At 48.5% G+C, this 22,322-nt stretch overlaps 1 protein-coding gene across 3 annotated transcripts in view; it reads left to right on the forward strand.

Annotated features, from left to right (window-relative positions):
• The window catches only part of AKAP13 (A-kinase anchoring protein 13), a 759,080-nt gene that overhangs the window by 535,983 nt on the left and 200,775 nt on the right, over positions 1–22,322 (forward strand). For all 3 annotated transcript variants that reach the window (XM_078683158.1, XM_078683159.1, XM_078683160.1), the window contains one exon: positions 11,353–11,601. In XM_078683158.1, the coding sequence (XP_078539284.1) occupies positions 11,353–11,601 (249 nt within the window). The remainder of the gene's footprint in view (positions 1–11,352; positions 11,602–22,322) is intronic.

The following is a 22,322-nucleotide window of genomic DNA, read 5'->3' on the forward strand; positions in this document are numbered from 1 at the left end:
TTGATAACAAAGCCCAGGCTAACAGATTGACATCATCTTGCAGGTGTACCAACAGTCTGGCAGGATCTTGCTAGTTGAAGAGTATGTTGTCCACGTAGACAGTCATGTGCAACAAATAAAGGTGTCTCAACAGGTAATATTTAGAGGCAAATATTCAGAACATTCACAGTAGTTGCAGAGAAGAACAAGAAGAAACAACACAGGGAGACATCAACGAGTTGTTCAAAAATTGCTGGAAAAATTCTTCCTGACGGAACGCTTGCATGTGCAAGGACTTATGCCGCTGCAACTTAGTCTCCCGATGGCCCCTACCACTCTCGAAGGAGCCCTATTGGCTGCCAAATCCCTTAGACGACGCTAACGCTGGACGCTCAACGTCCTGGACGCCGGGCCAGGTATGTGTAACTCCCCGTACCACCTCCAGTGACTCTATGTCTACCAGCCCTGTTGAAACCTGGCTGATTATTTGCCTTTCCACCTCAGCATACTTCAAGACACCTACGAGACATCTATTTGTTTGTTTGCTCCGGACATTCCACCAGTGATGCTCCTAATCAGACCTGTACTCGCAAACCCCCCTGACTATTGAAAACATATACTTCCTGACCACCAGCAGTCCTCCCCTGTTAACCTACTGGCCCTGTGCTGTGCAGATCACCCTGCTGGGTGCCTCACACCTTTTCCCCCTGCGCGATTGATAATTCGCAGCACTACAAACTTCTTGTAACCCGGTCCTGATGATGACCTATATTGATATCAGGTCAAAACGTTGTTGACTTTCTAGCGCAATTACTTGCCACATTTTTGTCCTGCCTTATTACTCAATTTATCCATCGCTAAGCTAATCTCGAATGTATTTGGACCACTATGATGTTCTTTTGTAAATATTGGTATCACTCTTTTCTTGCGCCTTCTCTCACTGATTTCACTTGTCACTTTGTGACATTCACTTACTCACAATTTTGCACAAGTGTACATGTTACATATCATCTAATGTAATACAGTGCTTCCTCTTCAACTCATCTATTTTATGTATATAAACCACTCTGAGCAATATTTGCAGAACTCATTGATGTCTCCCTGTGTTGTTTTTTCTTGTTCTCCTCTGCAACTACTATGAATGTTCTCAATATTTATTGCTAAATATTACCTTTTGAGACACTGTTATTTGTTGCACATAATTATTACCCTGGTTTCAACCAAGTTTACGGGACACCTCTTGTTATCTGTTCAGGTAGACAATCAGGCTCAAGCCCTGTGCCATAGGTGCTTTACGACCGTTTTGAGAACCTTAGTGAAACACCACGGACGGAGGACAGTCCGAAGGGCATATTGGAAAACTTGAAGGCCTGTTGGCGCCAGAGAAACTGAAGGAAATGCCTGTGCTAGGGGAAACACAGGGACGGACAGGTAGATGTCCTTCAGGTCCAAACTAACCATCCAGTCGGCGGGAGGAAGCACATCGTGAAAGAGGTGGATTCCCTCCATCTTGAAGTGGTCATTGAATTCACGTGAGTTTATTATTGCCCGCTGGCCCTCATCTGCCTTGTCGACCAAGAATATGTTGCTGATAGAGCCGTGAGGGTGCAGAGCAGTAGGGAAAATAACCCCTTTTGCAAGAAGTGTGGTGACCTCTGCCTCCACCAGCGTGGCTTCTTGGGCCGAGAAAAAGAGGGGACGTGGACGGATTGCTTGGACAGGGGAGCAAAGGAACTGTTTTTGAAACCCCTGGATGGCCTGCAGGAGCCATGCATCTGATGTGATCTGTTTCTTTACCTGGATAAATTTCCCAAGACGGCCCCCTACTTTTAGAAGGGTGAACACCGGAGTTGGAGGCCTGATGGAAGCCTCTTGATCCCCGCCCTCGGAACTAACTTTCTCTGGTTGGGTAAAATCTGCCGAATCAGGACTGGTCCTGGTATTGTCCCCTTCTGGAGCCCTGCCTTCTAGGTTGGTATTGTGAGAAGGATTGGCCGTTCGATCGTCCTCTGCCTCGACTGCCCCACTCCCTTCCCCGGAGGAAAACTTCAGTGTGGAAGACTCTTTTAATGGAGGACTGGGCCTTGTCCAAAGACTTGAATGTATTAACAAATGTTCCCAGTTCTTTAATAAAGGTTTCCCCGAAGAGTCCCCCTTAGGCCACAGCAACAGCCTCCAAATCAGCCAGATCCTGAAACTTCGGTTCCAACTTTATAAGTAAGAATAGGTGCTGCTTGGTAGACAGTGCACAATTCGCATTGCCCAAAAATATGATTGCATACTAGGGACGCCCTCTGAAGGATCAATAAGAGGTCAGGGAGAAGAGGGGAAGTACAAAAACATCAAAACAAAAAATCTCCCTCTGACCTACAGTTATTTTACATTGACATTATTTCAATTTAATATGTGAGCCGTCCAAGAACTGTTCAGAACACAAACTAGTTCACAAAAATATCTATCTGAACGTTAGTGATAGATTCCTTACCTTAGAATATCCCCAGGCGTCAGACTGGATCCGGAAATTTTTTGCGTAGCAGTACCCTTGCGCGTCAGTTGGCGTCGTCCACGGCTCCGCATCCGTTGTCGGCGCCGTGATGACGTCATCGGAGTACTTAGACGCTGCCTCCGCGTGCTGGCGTCAGTTCTTCTTTTTTCCGCGCCAGCAAGCGCAGATCTGGAAAAAGTTGTACCCTAGTCACTTTTTGACTAACTTTGTACGATCCTTTTTGATCTACTTCGAAGTCTCTCGACTCTGACGGTGCCGGTAGGGATGCCCGTGTTCAAGCCCTGCGCCGACTGCAACCGACTGATGTCGGTTACCGACCCCCATCGCCGGTGCCTGCGCTGTCTAGGCCCGGACCACGACGACAAGTCCTGCTCCGACTGCCGGGCCCTGACGTCTAAAGCTATAGATGGAAGCGGTCCCGTAAGCGACTAGAGCTTTGGCAGTCCGCCCCGCACCGCTCGAGGTCCTGGTCCGAAAGGAGGCCGAGGGACCGGTCGCGGGGCCGGAGTTACCACAGTTCCGGGAGTCGTCTTCGGGCTCGAAGTCCTCAGGTAAGAGGCACAAGAAGTCGAAGAGGCACCATCGCTCTTCTGACTCCCCCCGACGCTCGCGTGACGCGACCGGGGGTTCAAGCGACACCGCCCACGCGGCTCTGCCGGAGCCGCAGGTGTCACGGCCTGCTCCATACCCACCGGTCCCTGGGCTGAACGCGACGCCGGGGGAGATTGATTACTTCCTCATGGCCATGAGGTCGCTCGCTCCTCCGTCTGGTTCCGCGGCGCCTTCGGGCCAAGCGGCCCTGACTGGGTCCCCACGCGGGCCGGGGGCTTCGGCCCCGACGCCGCAGGGCCCCACTAAATCCAGCTCCGGATCCGCATCACCGCCAGTCGACCTCACGACCTTGCCGGTGCCGACCCCAAGAGTGTCGCCCCCGGCGCCGTCCCAGGACAACGCCTGCTCTTGATTCGGGTCCGGCGTCAGTGCATTCGACGCCGATCGAAGATTTGTACTTCTACGACCCAGCCCCATCCTTTGAGCCTGAGTACCAGGCGATGGGTGATGAGGGGGATTGGGAGGGGTCGGAGGACCCTCTGGCACGTGAGTGCCAGTCTTCTGCAGACTGGACAGGAGAGCTTGGGGATGCCAGTGGTCTGGACACTTCGCCCGACACTGGTTTTGTCTCCCCTCCTAGCGTGGCTACGGAGGAGGGGGCTGCTTATAGCGTGGTGCTGATGAGGGCGGCCAAGGCCTTGGGCCTTGAGCTCCCCATCGTGGCCGTGAGGACTAACCTCCTCACTGAGGTCCTTAAACCACAGTCAAGCTCGGCCGAGCCTGTGCTGCCGTTTAAAGAGGCCTTATCAGACGTTCTTCTGGGCACTTGGTCCAAGCCCACTACAGGTCAGCCTGTGGATAGGAACGTGGCCAGGCGTCACCGCCCGGCGTCGGGTGACCTTTGCTTTCAGTCTACCCACCCCACTCCCAAGAGCCTGGTCATCCAGGCCTCTAATTCCCAGACCGCATTCCCGTCTGCTCCCCCGATCGGGAATCCAAGAGGTACGAGCAATACGGGAAGAAAGAATTCTCCTCCCTGAGTTTAGGGTTGCGGTCCGTCAACACCGCATGCCTCTTGGGCCGCTACACCCACTCTCTGTGGGACAGGGTCGCGGACGTGCTGCCAGAATGCCCGGTGGAGGTCCGGGCTAAACTCGCACAAGCCCTTGTGGAGGGTCGGGATGCGGCGCGTTATTCCATCCGGTGTGGGCTGGACAATACTGACTCACTGGGGAGAGCGATGGCAACGACGGTGGCGATTCGTCGCCACGCCTGGTTGAGATCTGCCAACTTCTCGGCTGATGTCCAAAACACACTAATGGACATGCCGTTCGATGGCCGTCGCCTCTTTGGCGACAAGGCCGACCATGCGCTTGAGCGCTTTAAGGACTCCAGGGCTACGGCCAAGTCCTTGGGCCTCTCGGCCCCGCGCAAGCAAACGGCTGCCTTTCGCTCCTTTCCTGGCCAAGGAAGGGGCGCCCCCACACTTCCTGCCAGCCACGGGCCGCAAACTACCATCCAGCGCGTTGGCGGACGTGGAAACCGCCGTGGCGGCGGTCGGGGACAACGGCGAGGCCAGTCCACACCTACCCCTGCAGCATCCGCCTCAAAACCCTCCTAGTCCGTGCTTTCAGGCCCATGTGACGCCAGTGGGGGGCAGGGTTCGCCATCACCACCACCACTGGCGCACTGTCACTACGGACAGATGGGTGCTGCAAATCGTCCGAAGGGGCTACTTCCTCCCCTTCGAGGCCTCCCCTCGAGCCATGCCACCACAGTACCACCGCGTGTCGTGGGATCACTTGAGACTCCTACAAGAGGAAGTATCTTGGACCTACGGAACGTCAACGGCTTCCTCCGGAAGGAGAAGTTCAAGATGCTGACATTGGCTCAGGTCTTAGCTGCGCTAGACCTTGGAGACTGGATGGTAGCGTTGGACTTGCATGATGCTTATTTTCACATCCCCGACCTGCTGGCCCACCGGCGTAACCGGCGGTTCACGGTAGGCCACAAGCACTTTCAGTTTACCGTGCTCCCCTTCCGCCTTACCAGCGCCCCAAGGGTGTTCACGAAAGTGATCGCAGTGGTCGCAGCTCATCTGCGCATGTCAGGGGTTTCAGTCTTCCCCTACCTCGACGACTGGTTGTTGAAGGCAGGCTCGCCCCAGACAGTCGTCAGCCACCTCCAGACTACGGCCGACCTCCTGCACCTGCTGAGGTTCTCCATCAATGTGCCGAAGTCACACCTGTGTCCCTCTCAGAAGCTCCTCTTCATCGGAGCGGTTCTAGACTCGGCGCAGTTTCGGGTTTATCCTCCCGAACAGCGGGTTCGGGATATTCAGGCTCTGATTCCGATCTTTCAGCCTTTATCCCGAGTCTCAGTCAGGTTGACGCTGCGGCTTCTGGGGCTGATGGCCTCCTGCATCCATCTGGTGCATCACGCGGATGCGGGCTCTGCAGTGGGACCTGAAGTTTCAGTGGGCCCAGCATCAGGGCAACTTATCCGACCATGTCTTGATCTCGGAGGGCACTGCAAGACAGTTGCAGTGGTGGCTCACGGACCGCGATTGGGTCAGCGGCAGATCCCTCTCCCTACCCCAACCGGAGCACCTAGTTGTGATGAACGCGTCCCTCCAGGGCTGGGGGGGGCCACATGGGAGAGGCGGGTACAGAGGCCTCTGGTCTCCGGCGGACTCCCGGCTCCACATCAACCTTCTGGAGCTGCGGGCGGTCCGGCTTGCACTGAAGGCATTCCTCCCCTCTGTCCGGAGGAGTGTAGTGCAGGTGTTCACGGACAACACCACCGCCATGTGGTACTGCAACAAATAGGGCGGGGTGGGGTAGTGGTCCCTATGCCAGGAGGCTCTGCGCCTCTGGCAGTGGCTGGAACATCAGGGCGTGACCCTGGTGGTTCAACACATGGCAGGTTCCCTGAACGCCAGGGCGGACGAACTCAGCCGTCGGTGCATGATGGATCACGAATGGCGTCTGAACTCGGACGTGGCGCAAGGCCTCTTTCAGCGGTGGGGAGAGCCTTGGTTAGATCTATTTGCCACAGAAGAGAACGCGCAATGTCATCAGTTCTGCGTGTTGGAATTTCCAAGGCGGCACTCGCTCGGAGATGCTTTTTGTCGCGAGTGGAGTTGCGGTCTATTGCACGCCTTTCCGCCTATACCACTTCTGCCTAGAGTGCTGAAGAAGATCAGGCGCGACCGGGCCCAGGTTATCCTTGTGGCTCCGGACTGGGCACGAAGATATTGGTATCCAGAGCTACTCAGCATGTCTGTCGATCCCCCGTTCGTCTGCCTCTTCAGGAGGACCTTCTGTCGCAGCAGCTAGGGACGGTCCTCCACCCGAACCTGTCCAGTCTCCACCTCCATGTTTGGAGATTGAGCAGCGACAGTTGAGGCCATTTGACTTGCCTCCTGAAGTCTGTAATGTCATTCTGGCAGCCAGGCGTCCCTCCACAAAGTCAGTATACGCCTGCAGGTGGAACAGATTTGTGGCATGGTGCACAGCAAAGGCTGTGGATCCACTCTCTGCCCCCCTTTCTGAGGTTCTCCTATTTCTTCTTTCTCTTGCTCAGCAGGGCTCTGCTCTGGGCACTATCAAGGGCTACCTTTCTGCCCTTTCCGCCTTCTTAAGGCTACCTGATCAGCCTTCTTGTTCAAGTCCCCGAATGTTAACAGATTCTTAAAGGGCATCACTCATATGTTACCTCCTGTTCCTTTCGTGATGCCCCAGTGGGACTTGAACCTGGTTTTAACTTACCTGATGTGCGCTCCTTTTGAGGCGCTTCATAACTGTCCTCTCCATCTTCTTACACTTAAGACTGCTTTCCTGGTTGCCATCACCTCTGCCAGGAGAGTGAGTGAGCTCCAGGCTCTTTCCTCTAAACCTCCTTTCCTTTCTGTTCATCCGGACAAGGTTGTGTTGCGGACAAGACCCTCTTTCCTGCCCAAGGTAGTCACAGCCTTCCACATCGGGCAGTCCATCATTTTGCCCACCTTCTTTCTGCCTCCGCATCCCTCGAAAGAGGAAGAGAGGCTCCACCGTCTGGACCCAAAACGTGCGCTCTCATACTATCTGGATCGCACACGCCAGTTCCGGGTGGATGACCAACTCTTTGTTGGTTACGTGGGCGCTAAGAAGGGAGGGGCGGTGCACAAACGGACCATCTCGTTGTGCATCCAGGCGTGCTACTCTTTGGCTAAAAAGGAACCTCCTGTTTGGCTGAGGGCCCATTCCACTCGGGCCACGGCGACTACTACTGCCCTGGGCCGGGGAGTCCCCTTGCAGGACATTTGTCAGGCAGTTACGTGGGCCTCGCTGCACACGTCCGCAAGACACTACTGCCTGGACAGCCAAGTCCGGAGGGATGGCTTCTTTGGCCGTTCCGTCCTCCAGGTCTTATTGGTTTGCAGACCCACCACTGGGGTTAGTATTGCTGGGGTATCTATTCTAAGGTAAGGAATCTATCACTAACGTAAGGAATCTATCACTAACGTGTCTCTTTCAGATGCACAAGTTACTACTTGTGTAACGATATATCTGTAAGAGACATTAGTTAGTGATAGATTCCTTACCGACCCACACATCCTTCCCCGTTCTGCGAACCGATATCTAGGGTTAAGGTCATCCCCTTTCAGGGCCCTAGTTTCATGGCACCAGTGTTGGTTTTTATCATGGCTCTGCGTTTCTGGCGTGTAAATGGTGTGTATAAGAACTGATGTCAGCACGTGGAGGCGGTGTCTAAGTACTCAGACGACATCATCAATGGACCGACGACGGACGCGGAGCCGCGGACAACGCCTACCGACGCGCATGGGTACTGCTACGCAAAACATTTCCTGATCCAGTCTGACGCCTGGGGATATTCTAAGGTAAGGAATCTATCACTAACTAATGTCTCTTACAGATATATCGTTACACAAGTAGTAACTTGTGCTTTTAATTTATTTCTTTTATCAAAAATATTTTTATCATCTTATTCTCTTTTTTTATATGTAAAATATTTGTCATTTTTTCACAATTATAGAATAACAATACATGAATTATTCAAAATCAGAATATATATATATATATACAGAAAATTCAAAAGGCATAATATACACAACAAATATTAGCCCCGAGAGAGGAAATACACAACAAATTTCCGTCGACCATATCCAGCAACTGCACAAGGCAGGATCTTGATCAGGCTCTAGTCTGAAATAATGTCAATGTAAAATAACTGTAGGTCAGAGGGAGACTTTTTGTTTTGTTGTTACTACACCTTTCCAGACAGGACCTCCGGGGAAATCAAGGCACCCGAAGCTTTGGCGTCCTCAGCCATGTCTAAGATTTTGGCGAGCTAGCCAAGAGCATCAAACAGCTTATCCGGACACGTTCACAAAGATCTATCAATCCCCATCCAACTCCGGGGTGAAAGCCACCTATCCATCTAAAGAGGGCAAGGACACTCAGCCCTCAGGCGATTACTGGCCTCTTTGCCCATAGGGGACCTGATTCTTGCTGCCATGTACTGCCGACTTTCATGGAGGGAGCCCACTCAGATGAGCGGGGATGCAATATCTCCTCAGGATCAAGCAAATAAGTAGAGTCCTCAGTAGCAACAGGGGTATCATGCCATGGAACCGGGGTTGGACGAGAGGGGTGCCAGGGCCTTGAGGGGACCGCAGCTTCATAATCACCAAGGGGTCAGGTGAGGCTTGTTGGGGGATACCTAGGCCTGTTGCATCCAAATTGGGAGTAGAAGGTGGGTGTTGTGCCAAGAAAGGCTCTCTAAGAAGCTCAAACGTGTCAGAATCCACCCCTTCTCGCGAGGGCTCTTAGCTGGAATCAGGCCTAGGTCCTGAAGGAGGGGAAGGGGGGTCGGAGGAGTCTTGGCGGCAGTCAGCTTTGCGCATGCTATCTGTTGAATTGCTGTTCCATGGGTGTCATGGCTTCCTCCGTAGCTCGATATATATATAGAGACGTCAACTGCCTGATAAGATTGGTCATCCCAAGGAAGGGCACTTAAGGGGTCTATCTCACCCAACATATCTTCTGACATCTCTATAGCAAGCCAGGGGGTGATTATGGCAATCAATGGGCAGTAGTTACTGCAGGGGGGGGCCACAACACCCTGAGGGAGCACTATCTCAGTCGTTGATGGTGGGTACAAGCAAGGTAGAAGTGCTGCAGTCTTTATGTTAGAGCTGGGTGTCAGCTGTAAAGAGGGGTGGGCAAAGCCACACAATCAGATGGTTCATAGCCCAGGGACACACACCCTGGTGCAAAAATCTTAGTGGGGATATCAATACTGATCTCCGCGGGACGATTAACACACATGCACTCTACAGACCCTTATCAGCATCAGACGATTTGAAAAGCAGGCCGCATCCTGTACAGACCCCGATGCTCAGAGCATCACTCTCTAGGAGGGCAAGGCCCAGTGGTGGCAACACAGGGAGAAACAACGCGCAACTCGGAAACCCGTGCTGAAGGGATTCTAACTTGTGCACCGTGATCATAGTAGCACCGTGTCACAGAGCCCTCTAGCAGGTGGAAGACCATATCGCCATGTGAGCCGCATCAGAACGAATCGCCGCCTTGGAGGAGCACTTAACGTTCCCGCTGTGGGTACCTTCACACGTACTCCCAATCAATTGCGAGTAATAAACAACAAAGAAGCACAAACCCAACAAGTTAATCGCCGCAAATAAGGTCTACACGCAAGCAATATTAGAGAAAGGGACTGAGCTTGGCTGCGTTGGCTGCGAGCAGTTGTTTGTTGTTAATTTTCCCTAAATTCCCGGGGGTTCATGTGAATTGTGGTTGTGGTTAAATCATAATGAAATGGCTACTGTTAAATAAACAAAGAAAGTGATGGCAGAATTCTCACCTCCTGTCCTGCCAAAGAATTAGTGTTGAAAATAGTCTTTATAGTTCTATTGCTTTGTATGCAATCACTTCTCAGTGCAGTGGCTGAAGAATAATGCAACCTACAAATTCTGATATGTTAATTTTCCATTGTATTGTAGTCTGCTCCTATTTGTTAATCATAAATAAGAATGTATCAGTCAAAAAAGCCTGTAAGGTCTCCCAGCCTTTCATTAAGTAGATGTATAAATGATAGTAACAAAACTCAATCTCTGTTATGCAAATTGTTTGATGGCTAGAGCCTTTGATGTATGTTGAGCTGGGATTTTACAGTAGTAATCATTGGTATTAGTAGATACACCATTTTCTTTCCTCAATTATGAACTGTCTGAGAATCTTAGCTGATATTTTAGCTGCTCAAAAATATTACAACATCAAAGCAAATTAAAGGCCTGAGGTACTGGCCGAACTGCAGTGTACATTTGAAAAAATAGAATAGATGATTTGATGTAGTAATTCTTAATTACAGTCCTCTCCAAGAACTGTAGCAAGCACACCTCCAATTTCCATATGCGCTTTCTATGCAGACCACCCAGACACAATTTAAAAATATTTTGAGGACATTTTAAAGATCTATGAACTGCACATAAGGTGACTTAACTACATCAAATCTATCAATAAGTGGATTCCAGGACAGTCAAAACTACTAGAATGTACTGCTTTGTTAATGAATTACCAATAACGAATTCACAGGGCAACCATTATAACAATTCTTAAACCGTAATCCACAACAGTGTTAATTGGGCACTGGAGTGTAGGTGGGTAGGACATATGCTGTCTTGGCAACAGTGTGGAGGTGCCAGCTGCTCTATGGGTCAAAATTTGCTGAGTTTGATGAAATTAAAGATAAATGGTATGAAAGTAAAGACATTTTTTGTTCCCATGAAGTTTGTATTGTATCTTATATTGGTTTGCAGTTCATTTTTCACCACTTGACCAATTTTTAATACCTATATCAGACAGACAACACTGATAGTAAGTTTAGTAGCAAATGCATTTGACTTATAAGGTATGCACAAGAAACGTTTCAGATATTAGTCAGCACTAGGAATAGAAGAATTATATTGCCTGAAATAACTTTCCTTTTTGATTTAAGGTGATGTTATCATAAAGGTAGCCTATTTTCATTTGATCAGTTGGAAGTAAGAATTTGTAAATGTATTTAGCAGATTTGCTACATTTTGATGCATACTTTGAAAGTGTGGTCTCCTAGAAGATTCCGGAGTGCAATTTTATTTGCACCTTGCAAATCAAATCATTGTTATAATATTCGTGAATAGTGCAAGAATCTTTAGGATCAGAATTAAAATGTTGGTTCTTGCATTCAAACTACATGTTGGGACTTATTAAAAGGAGAGGCATTGCTTGCTAACCAGATCTGTTTCTATATAGACAACAAGGTGGAACATGAAGATTTGAAACAATCATTGATTCTGGTGAAGAAAGTGATAACGGAAGTAAATAGCAAAGTGAATAACTATGAAAAGAAGATTCGTCTTCATGAAATTTACAGTAGAACAGACAGCAAATCTATCCAAAGAATGAAGGGTGGCAAGATGTTTGCAAAGGAAGATTTAAAACGTCGGAAATTGATCCGTGATGGTCCTGCCTTCTTGAAAACAGCAACTGGGCGATTAAAAGGTAAGACTTGAAACACTTAAGAAACAATCCGAGATGTAGATCAGTAGAATTTACATGGTGGGGTCAGTTTTCGGTCTTCCAGCTCCTTAGCATTTTCCTTGTGCCATACATTCTGTGCTGAAAGCTCAAATTTTACCTTAAAAGCTTGCTTATGTAGGAATGGATTTTGTTTCTTATAAGATTATTCTGCGCACCCAGAGTGTAACCTGCTTTGTCTCTATATATTTCACAAGTACATTACCAAGAGCAGGCCCCTGCACCTTATTATTGGAAATTCCATGAATTAAGTCAAATAGAGTTGGTTATCCAAGTATAAGTGAGAGAGTGAATAAAGCAGGGGGTTGCTACTATAGAAAATGTTTCACAAAGCTATATTGTTTGACTTTCTAGTTATTCAGAAGGCAACTTCAAGATGTTAAATTATAGATAGATAGCTAAATTACAAGATATGGTAATGTATTGTTTCCATTTGTAACTCCTTTAGTCCCTTACTCTCTGCACAGCAGAATGTATTTCTATACAAGCGATAGATCGTACACATAGAAAGAACCACAATTTTCCCCAAAACATCCATACTATCAAGAGCACCAAACTATTCACAGGAAGCTACATTAATTTTCATCTACCAGTAATATAGATGTGCATGTGAGACTATATTTAGACATTGCAAATTTCTATGATGAATGATCAGCTGAGACATCTCCCTATCTTTTGTATCATACAGAGAGTGCTGTTTGTCTCCTGATAGTGCCGTAGGTCTGGGTTTTGTCTCTTGAAAGTATTTTACCTTGGTACCAATCACTAATATAATTTTGATACTGGGAGAAGCTGATAACTGTTTTATCACATTCTGAATTTTTATCCTAAAATTTTAAATATATTGATTTTCTCTCGCCACAGTTGTAATTTGAGGTAAAACATGACAATAAAATTCAAACCTGGAATTTGTTTTCTGATTGTAAGAACCTTCATATTTTGTTAAGCAAAATGTATCACCAAGAACAGCTCAGTCTTCCTGAAGGCTTCCAGTTTCATACTAAAATGGTCTCTTGCTTCCGAGGACACTACTTGCTGGGATGAGCACCCTAAAACAGTGTGGGTATGCCTACATCAAAGTGACAGGCTATCTTAACTAAACAAATTGAAAATCACAGTGTCACAGCCATTTCCCCTCGTTATATTCCAGGTTCTGGTAACACCTGCAACTCGTGAAAACCCAACTCTGTTACAAAATAAGGTTTTCACAATCCTATCCCCTCCTTTCACTCTTCGCCTTATTCGGTCATTTGAACATTGCCCAAACTTTGCGATTGGGATATTATGTTATTTATGGCTGTGGGAATGGTTGTTTGAATGACTCCTTTAATTGCTGTGTAACATAGGAGATACTTTACAATGAATGGTATAGTCTATTGTGAAAATGGAGAGAGTTGACGATACCACATTCCACAGTCTGTCAGAATGGTTGTGTTCTGTAGCCTGTATGCAGGATAGCGATCCAGGGATGTCAGAGTCTTTAACAGTTAGAGGGGAAGAGCAGAAAAGAATTGTGGAATTCTAAAAGGGAGCAGAGCAGAGTTTCTAGGCAATGGAGTACTAGCTACCCCAGTTATAAATATCTACAAAATTAAAGACCTCTTCCTCTGCATGAACAGTTGCAGGAAGTAGATTAAAACAGGCACATCTGATTTGCTGCTGTTTGCCAGAGCAGGATTTAGTAGAGATAAGAGCAGTCTCTGCTCCTAGTGTAGCAAGGCAAAGTAGATCTGAAGCGTCACATGAAGTACAGTAGGTGAAAAGATAAGGAAGACCAGGTATGCAGCATGTGTAACACAGCGAATGAGAATGGCTACAAGGAGAAAAGGTGGCCTCTGCCAAATGTGTAATATAACATGAAAAAGGCTAGGAAGAGTATGGTATGTAACATAGCAGATGAGAGAGGCTAGTAACATAAATGCCAAGATCTGTGTATGTAACAGAACAGAGAAGGAGATAGGCCATGCTTTACAGGCAGTTAAAAAACAATCATCTGCAATGCAATCGGTCTTGCCTTTGGGACATGTATGTATTTAGCTATGCAGCACATTAGCCTGGGTGCTGAAACATCTACTGTTCTTTAACATTGAAGGAAAGTGAGCACCAATCTGTGGAACACGCCAGGTATGGAACACTTGGAGAGAAATAAGGCCGATCAGCGGGAAATTGAAATGTCCAAAGCTCTGTTTTTAATATAAAATCAGCATCTTCGGTGGTCATATCACTGAAAATACAAGATTTAAAGAATGAGTTACTTACCTTCGGTAACGATGTATCTGGTAGACACACAGTCTAGCTGCTGATTCCTTAACTTAGAATATCCCCAGGCGTCAGACTGGATCGGAAAAACGTTTTACCCGGCAGTACCTCTGTCCTCCGGCTGGAGGCATCGCCCGGCTCCGTCCTGACTACATCCATGGAAGTTATGTCAGTGGAGCCATTTAAGTCCCCCTCAGCGTGTTGACGTCAGTTTTCTACTGTAAAACTTTTCCGCACCACAATGCGGAGCAACTACAAAAACTGAAAGATTATAGGAACAGTGTGCCAAAAAAAAGGAGTAAAAACCTTTGAAACAACAGTGATAAGAAGTCATAGTATGATGAGAATTAACACCATGTTGAAAAAGTACTCAATACTTTGAAGGGAGCAAACAGAGCACCCGCCCCAGAAAAAGTCCCACCCAAAAGCGAAGAGCCCTGCCCGCCTCTAAGAGGCAACGGCAGTGGAAATGAATGACATGACAAACAAAAGGCAGTTCGCAACCACAGGATGGAACTGAATAAAAGACAGTCTGTAACCACAGGATGTAACTGAAAAGGACCACAGGACTGGAACAACATGTCTCAGGGTAAGTGAACATCCACATAGAATGGTCACCACACCCCCCGCAATGACCTATGAACTGTAGCATAGTCTTATAGAATCTTAACCCAATTGACTGCAGCATAGACAAGGAGGCCCGAAAGAAATGGGGAGAAACAGAAGAGGGCGGAGGGAGGGTAGGAAAACATGAGAATCTCCACACCAGAAGAACCATGGTGAAAAATCATTAAAAAGCACAGAACCTAGCCACCCAACAACAAGAATGGGTGGAGAGCCAATGTGCCCAAAACAGAAGGACACACCCTGCCCCGTAGGTAGGTAAACTAGAGCACCCCTCAGGAAGACCAAAGACACCTGTAAGGTGGGGAGGTGGTAGAACCCCACCTGGAAAGGTCCTCGCAGAGCAGGAAGGATGGGCGGGCGTTAAGGAATCTGCAGCTAGACTGTGTCTCCAGCAGATACATTGTTACCCAAGGTTAGTAACTTGTTCATCTGATAGAGGCATCTATCCGCAGATTCCTTAACTTAGAATAGATTCCCAAGCTATATCCCATTGGAGAGGGTCTGCGAACGAACCCACCAAGTTTCCCAAAGGAAGTAGTCCATCAAGAACATAGACTTAAACAAGGTGGGAGTAGCAATGCCAGCGGGCTGACACCAGACCCATAAAGCTCAGCATTGCCAGTGTAGCTGACACCAGACCATGAAGTTCATGTCAGCGCATGAGCAAGGAATGCTAGGTACCACAATCCGTCAGAGGACGGCTTGAGTCCACTGTCACCGAGACAGGGATGAAACGAAATCACAGAACCAGAAAGGACAGTGCAAATTAGCAGAATGCCACAAATGTCTATGAAAGGAGGGAATCTGAGAATAGGACCCCAAGACCCGTAAGAGACAAAGGGCCCAGCAAAGGGACTTAAACATGATGACATATTCAGAACGCGCAATCGGAGCGGCACAACATCAGGTGCCAACAAATTACATGTCAGGGCAGACGGTATCATGCAGAGATATACAAAGTAAAGACTAACAGGAGATACATAGATTTAAATTACAAGACACAAAACTTGTACCATGAGAACCACACCACACAATGCATACCTCAATAAAGTGTAACAACACCATCTGCGCGTCAACCGAGAAGACGGGCACAGCACCAGGTAGCCAACCAGGCAACCGTGCACCTAGGTTCAACGACCAAGGGCCACTGGCAAACCGAACACGCCCAAAGCTATCTCCCATGAGGGAGAGAGAGAAGGAGGGAGAACGAGAGAGAGAGAGAAACAGAGAGGAACCTGTGACAATCCCCAGAAACCACCACGGGGAGTCTCCGCATGCTTGCCCCCTCGTGTACGTACACAGCACATAGAAATACATGGAAAAGTCAAGAAGTGACAACAAATGGTAAACTGGAAGAGTACCCGTAGAGAATAGAAAGTTGCCCAAGAGGTACAAACGGCACCGACTTCTCTGAAATGTAGCAGGCCATACAGTCCAACCACAAAAGAAGGCAACCCCAACCCCTCGATCGGGAAGGAAGACCGAGCCACCGCGATACAGCCTGGAATACTGACTATCACACCAACAAAGAAGAAAAAGAAGTCTGTAACACTCAGACATGGAAAGTCTGAAAAAGTATATAAATAATATATATAGAAAGGATGAAGCCAGAGTTAATCTGGAGATAGAATAAGTCTGTTGAAAATCGCATCAGAGGCCATGGAAAGAATACCTGAGCCATGTGCGACAACTAAAATAAAAACCTAAGCCCAGGCAGGGCCGGTCAGAGGGAAGTCAGGAGCCCAAGGTAAAACCTAATAAAGATCCGCTCTGGCGAAAACTCTACCACCCATAGGCAAACCCCCGACAGGATGTGCCCATCCTTTCCCAACACCAGGGAAGAAGACAACAGGAAGAGAACGCAGCTAAGAGAATGGCTCAAGTAACACTACGGGTCCCTGTGACAACACACCCACACAGTGTGGACCACATGTGGTGCCCCCCCAGAGTACAGAAATAACCCGTCCTCAGCGGAACGGAACAAATCACCCACAGGGACGCATACCCACGCCCAAGACAGCCAATAGCACTAGGGGCAGAAAGAAGGCGGAAGATGAGCCAAATGCAAGGCAGGAGGACATGAAACGCCCTCGGGCGAGTCAGATACGGCAGAACCCCAACAATACATCAGAGCATAATGCATCCACAGACGCATAAGAGTGCAACGGAACAACCGTAGTCAGCAATACAGAAGCTCCAGGAGAGGGCCACGTCAGTCCATGGAGCTCCACCACAGTCTGGACTGTTCCCATGGGGCACAGGGTCAAGACTGATTTGCATATGGCTGGGTCAAAACATGGGTGGCTTATTGGGGGAAAGAACAATGGATTTAACCCAGATCTTTTGACTGGGGGAGAATGTTTGCATTGTCAGCATTCCGTCCATAATTTGTTTGCTGTAACACTTTTCGCCCTTAGTGGGATGGGTATGCCCAGTCGTGGGTCCCTTGCTCGCTGTGCCACTGGATTCAAGCTAGCCTGGTTGAAGAAGGGTGACATACCCTGAAACCGGTCCCATGATGCTTGTTTCCGGTCCACGGATGACCTGGCCTGGCAGTTTGATCTGGACTTTTCCCATGGGGCAAAGGGGCAAGACTGATTTGCATATTGCTGGGTCCAAACTGGGATGGCGTAGTGGGCAAAAGAATGACGGATTAAACGCAGATCTTTTGACTGGGGAGAATGTTTGCATTGTCAGCATTCCGTCCATCATTTGTTTGCTGTAACACTTTTCGCCTTTGGGCGGATGGGTATGCCCAGACGTGGGTCCCTTGCTCACTGTGCCACTGGATTCAAGCTAGCCTGGCTGAAGAAGGGTGACATACCCTGAAACCGGTCCCAGGATGCTTGTTTCTGGTCCGTGGAGGACCTGTCCTGGCAGTTTGGTCTGGACTGTTCCCATGGGGCACAGGGTCAAGACTGATTTGCATATGACTTCGAGCGAGCGTTCTTAGAATTCACTCCTGAGGCGGAAGCCGGGAGTTAGCACTGTTTTTACTCTGTGTATTTGATTTTACCTGCTAAATTCCCCTCATTCACTTGAGGAACAACAGACCGGCCAGCCGAATTAGGGCTGACGCGGTACACCGCTGCCAGGGCAACGCCGCCTTCCTCATCCTGCGGACACGCCCACACGCGCTGACCACGCCCCCTTTGACTATTAGAGCGAGCGCTGACTACGAGCGAGCGTTCTTAGAATTCACTCCTGAGGCGGAAGCCGGGAGTTAGCACTGTTTTTACTCTGTGTATTTGATTTTATCTGACTATTGATTTCACTGACTATTAGAGCGAGCGCTGACTTCGAGCGAGCGTTCTTAGAATTCACTCCTGAGGCGGAAGCCGGGAGTTAGCACTGTTTTTACTCTGTGTATTTGATTTTACCTGCTAAATTCCCCTCATTCACTCGAGGAACAACAGACCGGCCAGCCGAATTAGGGCTGACGCGGTACACCGCTGCCAGGGCAACGCCGCCTTCCTCATCCTGCGGACACGCCCACACGCGCTGACCACACCCCCTTCCCATGGCACACGCAGGGCAATAAATCATGTGTTGTGACCGGAAGCGCAGCGGACGAGCGCAGCGGGCGCGCCGAAGGCGCGCATAAGGCAAGCTCGTCTGCGCTCGTCCGCGCCGAGGACGGGCCAGGGGCCACCCCCCCTGCTGCACAATTAGCAAGACCACCTACGAATACGGTGAGACTAAAATACTCAACTTCTGATTTACTAGAACTTAGGCACAATGCAGCTCTACCCCATGTTCCCCCTCACCTAGGATATTCCAACCCCATCCTAGGCCCAATCCGATGTCCAACATGCATTAAAACATCCTTGAAACCCGGTATAGCTAACCCTTTACTGGTCCAAGCAGCGCTAATAAATGCCAGATCGCTCCCCAAACACAAAGTAGAAATCGCAGACCTGATCGATGCGCACAAATTGGATCTCCTGTTCATTACAGAGACCTGGGGTGATGAAGCCTCAGGACCTGATTTTAGAGCAGCCACCCCCGCCAACTTCAACGTATGTAGACTGGATAGGCCAATAAAGAAGGGCGGTGGTATTGCGATAATTTATAAAGACCACTTTAAACCTACAACGAAACACCTAGCCTGTCCTGAATACGAATCTCTCCTTTTTTCACTATGCCTCTCGACTACATCTTCCTTTAAGGGCATGTTAATTTATCGCCCGCCTGGCTCAAGAGCCAAGTTCCTAGCCAATATAGGCAATTTAATAGAAGCAGCTGCAGATTCCTCTCATTTTACATTACTAGGTGACTTTAATTTTCACCTTGAAGCTCTTAACAACCACGATACCTCACAGCTACTAACAGACCTAGCAGCTGCTGGCCTGACCCAACTGATAACTTCTCCCACGCACCAGGCAGGCCACACACTGGATGGTCTGTTTACCAACAGTCCCTTAGTAACTGTTACCCAAATTATCCCTCTCATTTGGACAGACCATGCAGCGATCCTCTTTACTGTAGAAACTAACCCTACAAAACCCACATTCACAGCCCCCTCTCAATATTCATATAGAGATTGGAAAAACATCAATCTAGCTCACCTAGCCGAGATGATGCAAGAAAATTACAATCCTTATGAGCATGACCCAACTATAGCGTCTTCCATCTATCTGAGGAACTTAAACAGGGCCTGTAATAAGCTGGCCCCCATCAAAACCTCCTATCGGAATAGGAAAATACCATCAGCCCCATGGTTCAATGAAACCCTACGGATGCAGAAACAACACTGCAGGAATCTTGAAAGGCATTGGCGCCGCAATTATAGTCCTGCAGATAAAACGACCTATAAAAACGCCCTGGCCGTCTATAAAAGACTCATAGTTGCTGAAAAAAGTCGCTATTACATTTCTCAAATCGAGCATGCGAAAAACTCAGTAGGAGAATTATATCGGGTGGTCACCACTTTGTCCAAACGCCCCCCCCCCCCCCCCCCCCGCGCTTAGAAGGCTCTCAGTCATTAGTGGATGCTCTGGCCAACTTTTTTGAGGAAAAAGGTAGATCCATTTTCCTCACCTTTACGCATTCCGCCCCCGCACCCCTTACTGAGGCACTTCCCACTAATACCTCGCCCACCCTATTATCTTTTGACACTATCGATCAGGATTATACTCAACGCCTGGTATCCAGCATAAAATCCGGATCCCCACTTGACCCTTGCCCTCCTGCTGTTTTAAACCGCATCCCTGATGCAATCTCTCCTGCTTTGACTACCATCTGTAACGCCATGTTTGCATCTGGCATATATCCCTCAGTCTGGAAGGAGGCTATCATTAAGCCCCTTCTAAAAAAGCCTACCTTGGACCCTCTACTTCCCGCTAGCTACAGACCCATCGCCTGTCTCCCTTTCCCAGCCAAAATTTTCGAAAAGTCTATGAACATCCAACTTTCGAAATTCATCAATGATAACAACCTTCTTGATGAGTCCCAGTTTGGTTTTAGACAGGGGCATGGGACGGAGACAGCACTACTAAATGCCGCAGATGAAATCAGAGCAACCATGGACATGGGAGGAGCGGCAGTCCTAATACTTTTGGACCTTTCGGCCGCATTTGACACGGTCGATCATGTCACTCTGATCGACCGTGTCTCAGCTCTAGGAATAAGAGGCAAAGCTAAAGATCTGATTGCTTCATTCCTAGCTAACCGCCCTCAGACCATCAAGATGGGCAATTTCACCTCCCAGACCTTCTCCCTCCCATGCGGTGTTCCCCAGGGCTCTTCGCTAAGTCTGACGCTGTTTAATATCTATGCGTCGGACTTGGCGAGGGTGATAAAATCTTACGGAATCGCCCTCACTACGTACGCCGATGATACCCAATTAGTATTATCGGTGCACAACAACGGAGCATCCGTTGCAGCCAACTTTCAGGAGGGAATGAAGGCGATAGGCTCCTGGATGTCATCAAACTGCCTCAAGCTTAACTCCGATAAAACGGAGGTGATGACATTCGGGAGCCTACGTCCAGCATGGTCCCCTCAGTGGTGGCCACCTCACTTGGGGCCACCTCCCCAGCCAGTGGCAAAGGTCCGCAATCTGGGGGTCATCTTTGACAATAAGCTGACTTTTCACCACCACGCCAATGCCGTTGTTTCATCTGCTTTCTACACCCTCAAAAAAATAAAAAAACTGCTTCCTTACTTACCACAATCAGCTGGCAAAACACTCATCAGCACCTTAGTGTTTTCAAGAACCGATTACTGCAATTCACTTCTTCTGAATGCGCAGGAAGGAGTTCTCAACAAACTACAAACAGTACAAAATGCTGCAGCTAGAACTCTACTATCTATTCCTAAATTTACATCCATTTCCCCGCACATTAGAAAACTTCATTGGCTCCCTATTAGGAGCCGAATTAAATTTAAAGCTATGTGTATAGCTTATAAAACCCTGAACAATGTAGGGCCACAGTTTTTAAAAGAAGCTCTCCGTCCAGTTGAACAACATAGGATTCTACGATCGTCTTCAGCCTTTTTGTTGAAAGTCCCCCGGACAAAAAAGGCCAACTGGGGAGATAGATGCTTCACTATTGCTACAGCCAAACTGTGGAATACTTTACCTCTCCATATTAAAACTGCCCCCACGCTTCTAAAATTTCGTAAAAGCCTCAAGACATGGCTATTTTCTACCTGCTAATTCCCCCGTTAAACATAAGTGAATTCTATAAATTGTAGCGCCGAGACACCCGTATGGGTATTTGTTTGCGCTTTAAAAATTGCAAAAACTAAATAAATAAATAAATAAATATGGCTGGGTCCAAATTGGGATGGCTTAGTGGCCAAAACAATGATGGATTTAGCCCAGATCTTTTGACTGGGGGAGAATGTTTGCATTGTCAGCATTCCGTCCATCATTTGTTTGCTGTAACACCACCACAGCAGGTCACAAAGGGAGATGCCCACAGCGTAACCCACAAGAAAAAATCCCCAGAGGGACGGACAATAACGAAGAGAGCTCCACGGGATCCTCTGAAACTTCCTGGCAAGGAAGAGCAGCTACACAATAGTGAACAAATACCCCACATAGTGTATGTCACATCCCTATAAAAAGCAAGGGGCACCTCATGAGACAAGCTCATAGGCAGAGGTCAAAAGGAACCATATAAACAGCTGGCCCAGCTGCACCAAAGGAAGGAAAAACCTGGCTGAGCAGCCGTACAGCCTGTTTGGGAAATAATGTCTTGAACCCAGAGACGTAAATCCTAAAACAGTGACAACACCGCACACGAATACACAAGTCCACCATAGGAGACTAAAAACCTGGCAGCCATGGAAATCCAGATAGGAGGCGCTGGACCGCCTAGTCGGCATACTCATCAAACAGATGGGTCACATCAAAGGGCAGAACCCTGAGTCGCTCCCTAACGGTCTTGGGGAAACTGGCATCGGGTAGCCATGCATAGCGATGCAGAGCAACTGACCTGGCCATAGCTCGACCCTCGTGAGTCAGTGGTGATCATGGCCGACCGGACGGAAAACTGCACCCTATCACGGCCATCCCGACTAGGCTGGACCAGGTCAGCACGAGGGCCCTCCGGCAAAGAGGGAAGGAGTTGTTCAACTGAGTCCCAAAGGGCAGAAGTAGCCCAAGCAAGCACGCAGGTTGTGTTCAGGGACCGAAAGCCCGAGCTGGTGGACGCAAAGACATTGCAGCCACACAACTCCAACGACCTGGCCCCCCGAGTGGGAGGAAGCACCTCTGTGTGCCTTTGAGGACGATTTTCAAGACGTGGGAAAATGTTTTGGTCGCTACACATGTCAGCATATGGTTCATT

This window comes from Lissotriton helveticus, chromosome 3_1 (assembly GCF_964261635.1).
Source record: "Lissotriton helveticus chromosome 3_1, aLisHel1.1, whole genome shotgun sequence".
NCBI classification, from domain to species: Eukaryota; Metazoa; Chordata; class Amphibia; order Caudata; family Salamandridae; genus Lissotriton; species Lissotriton helveticus.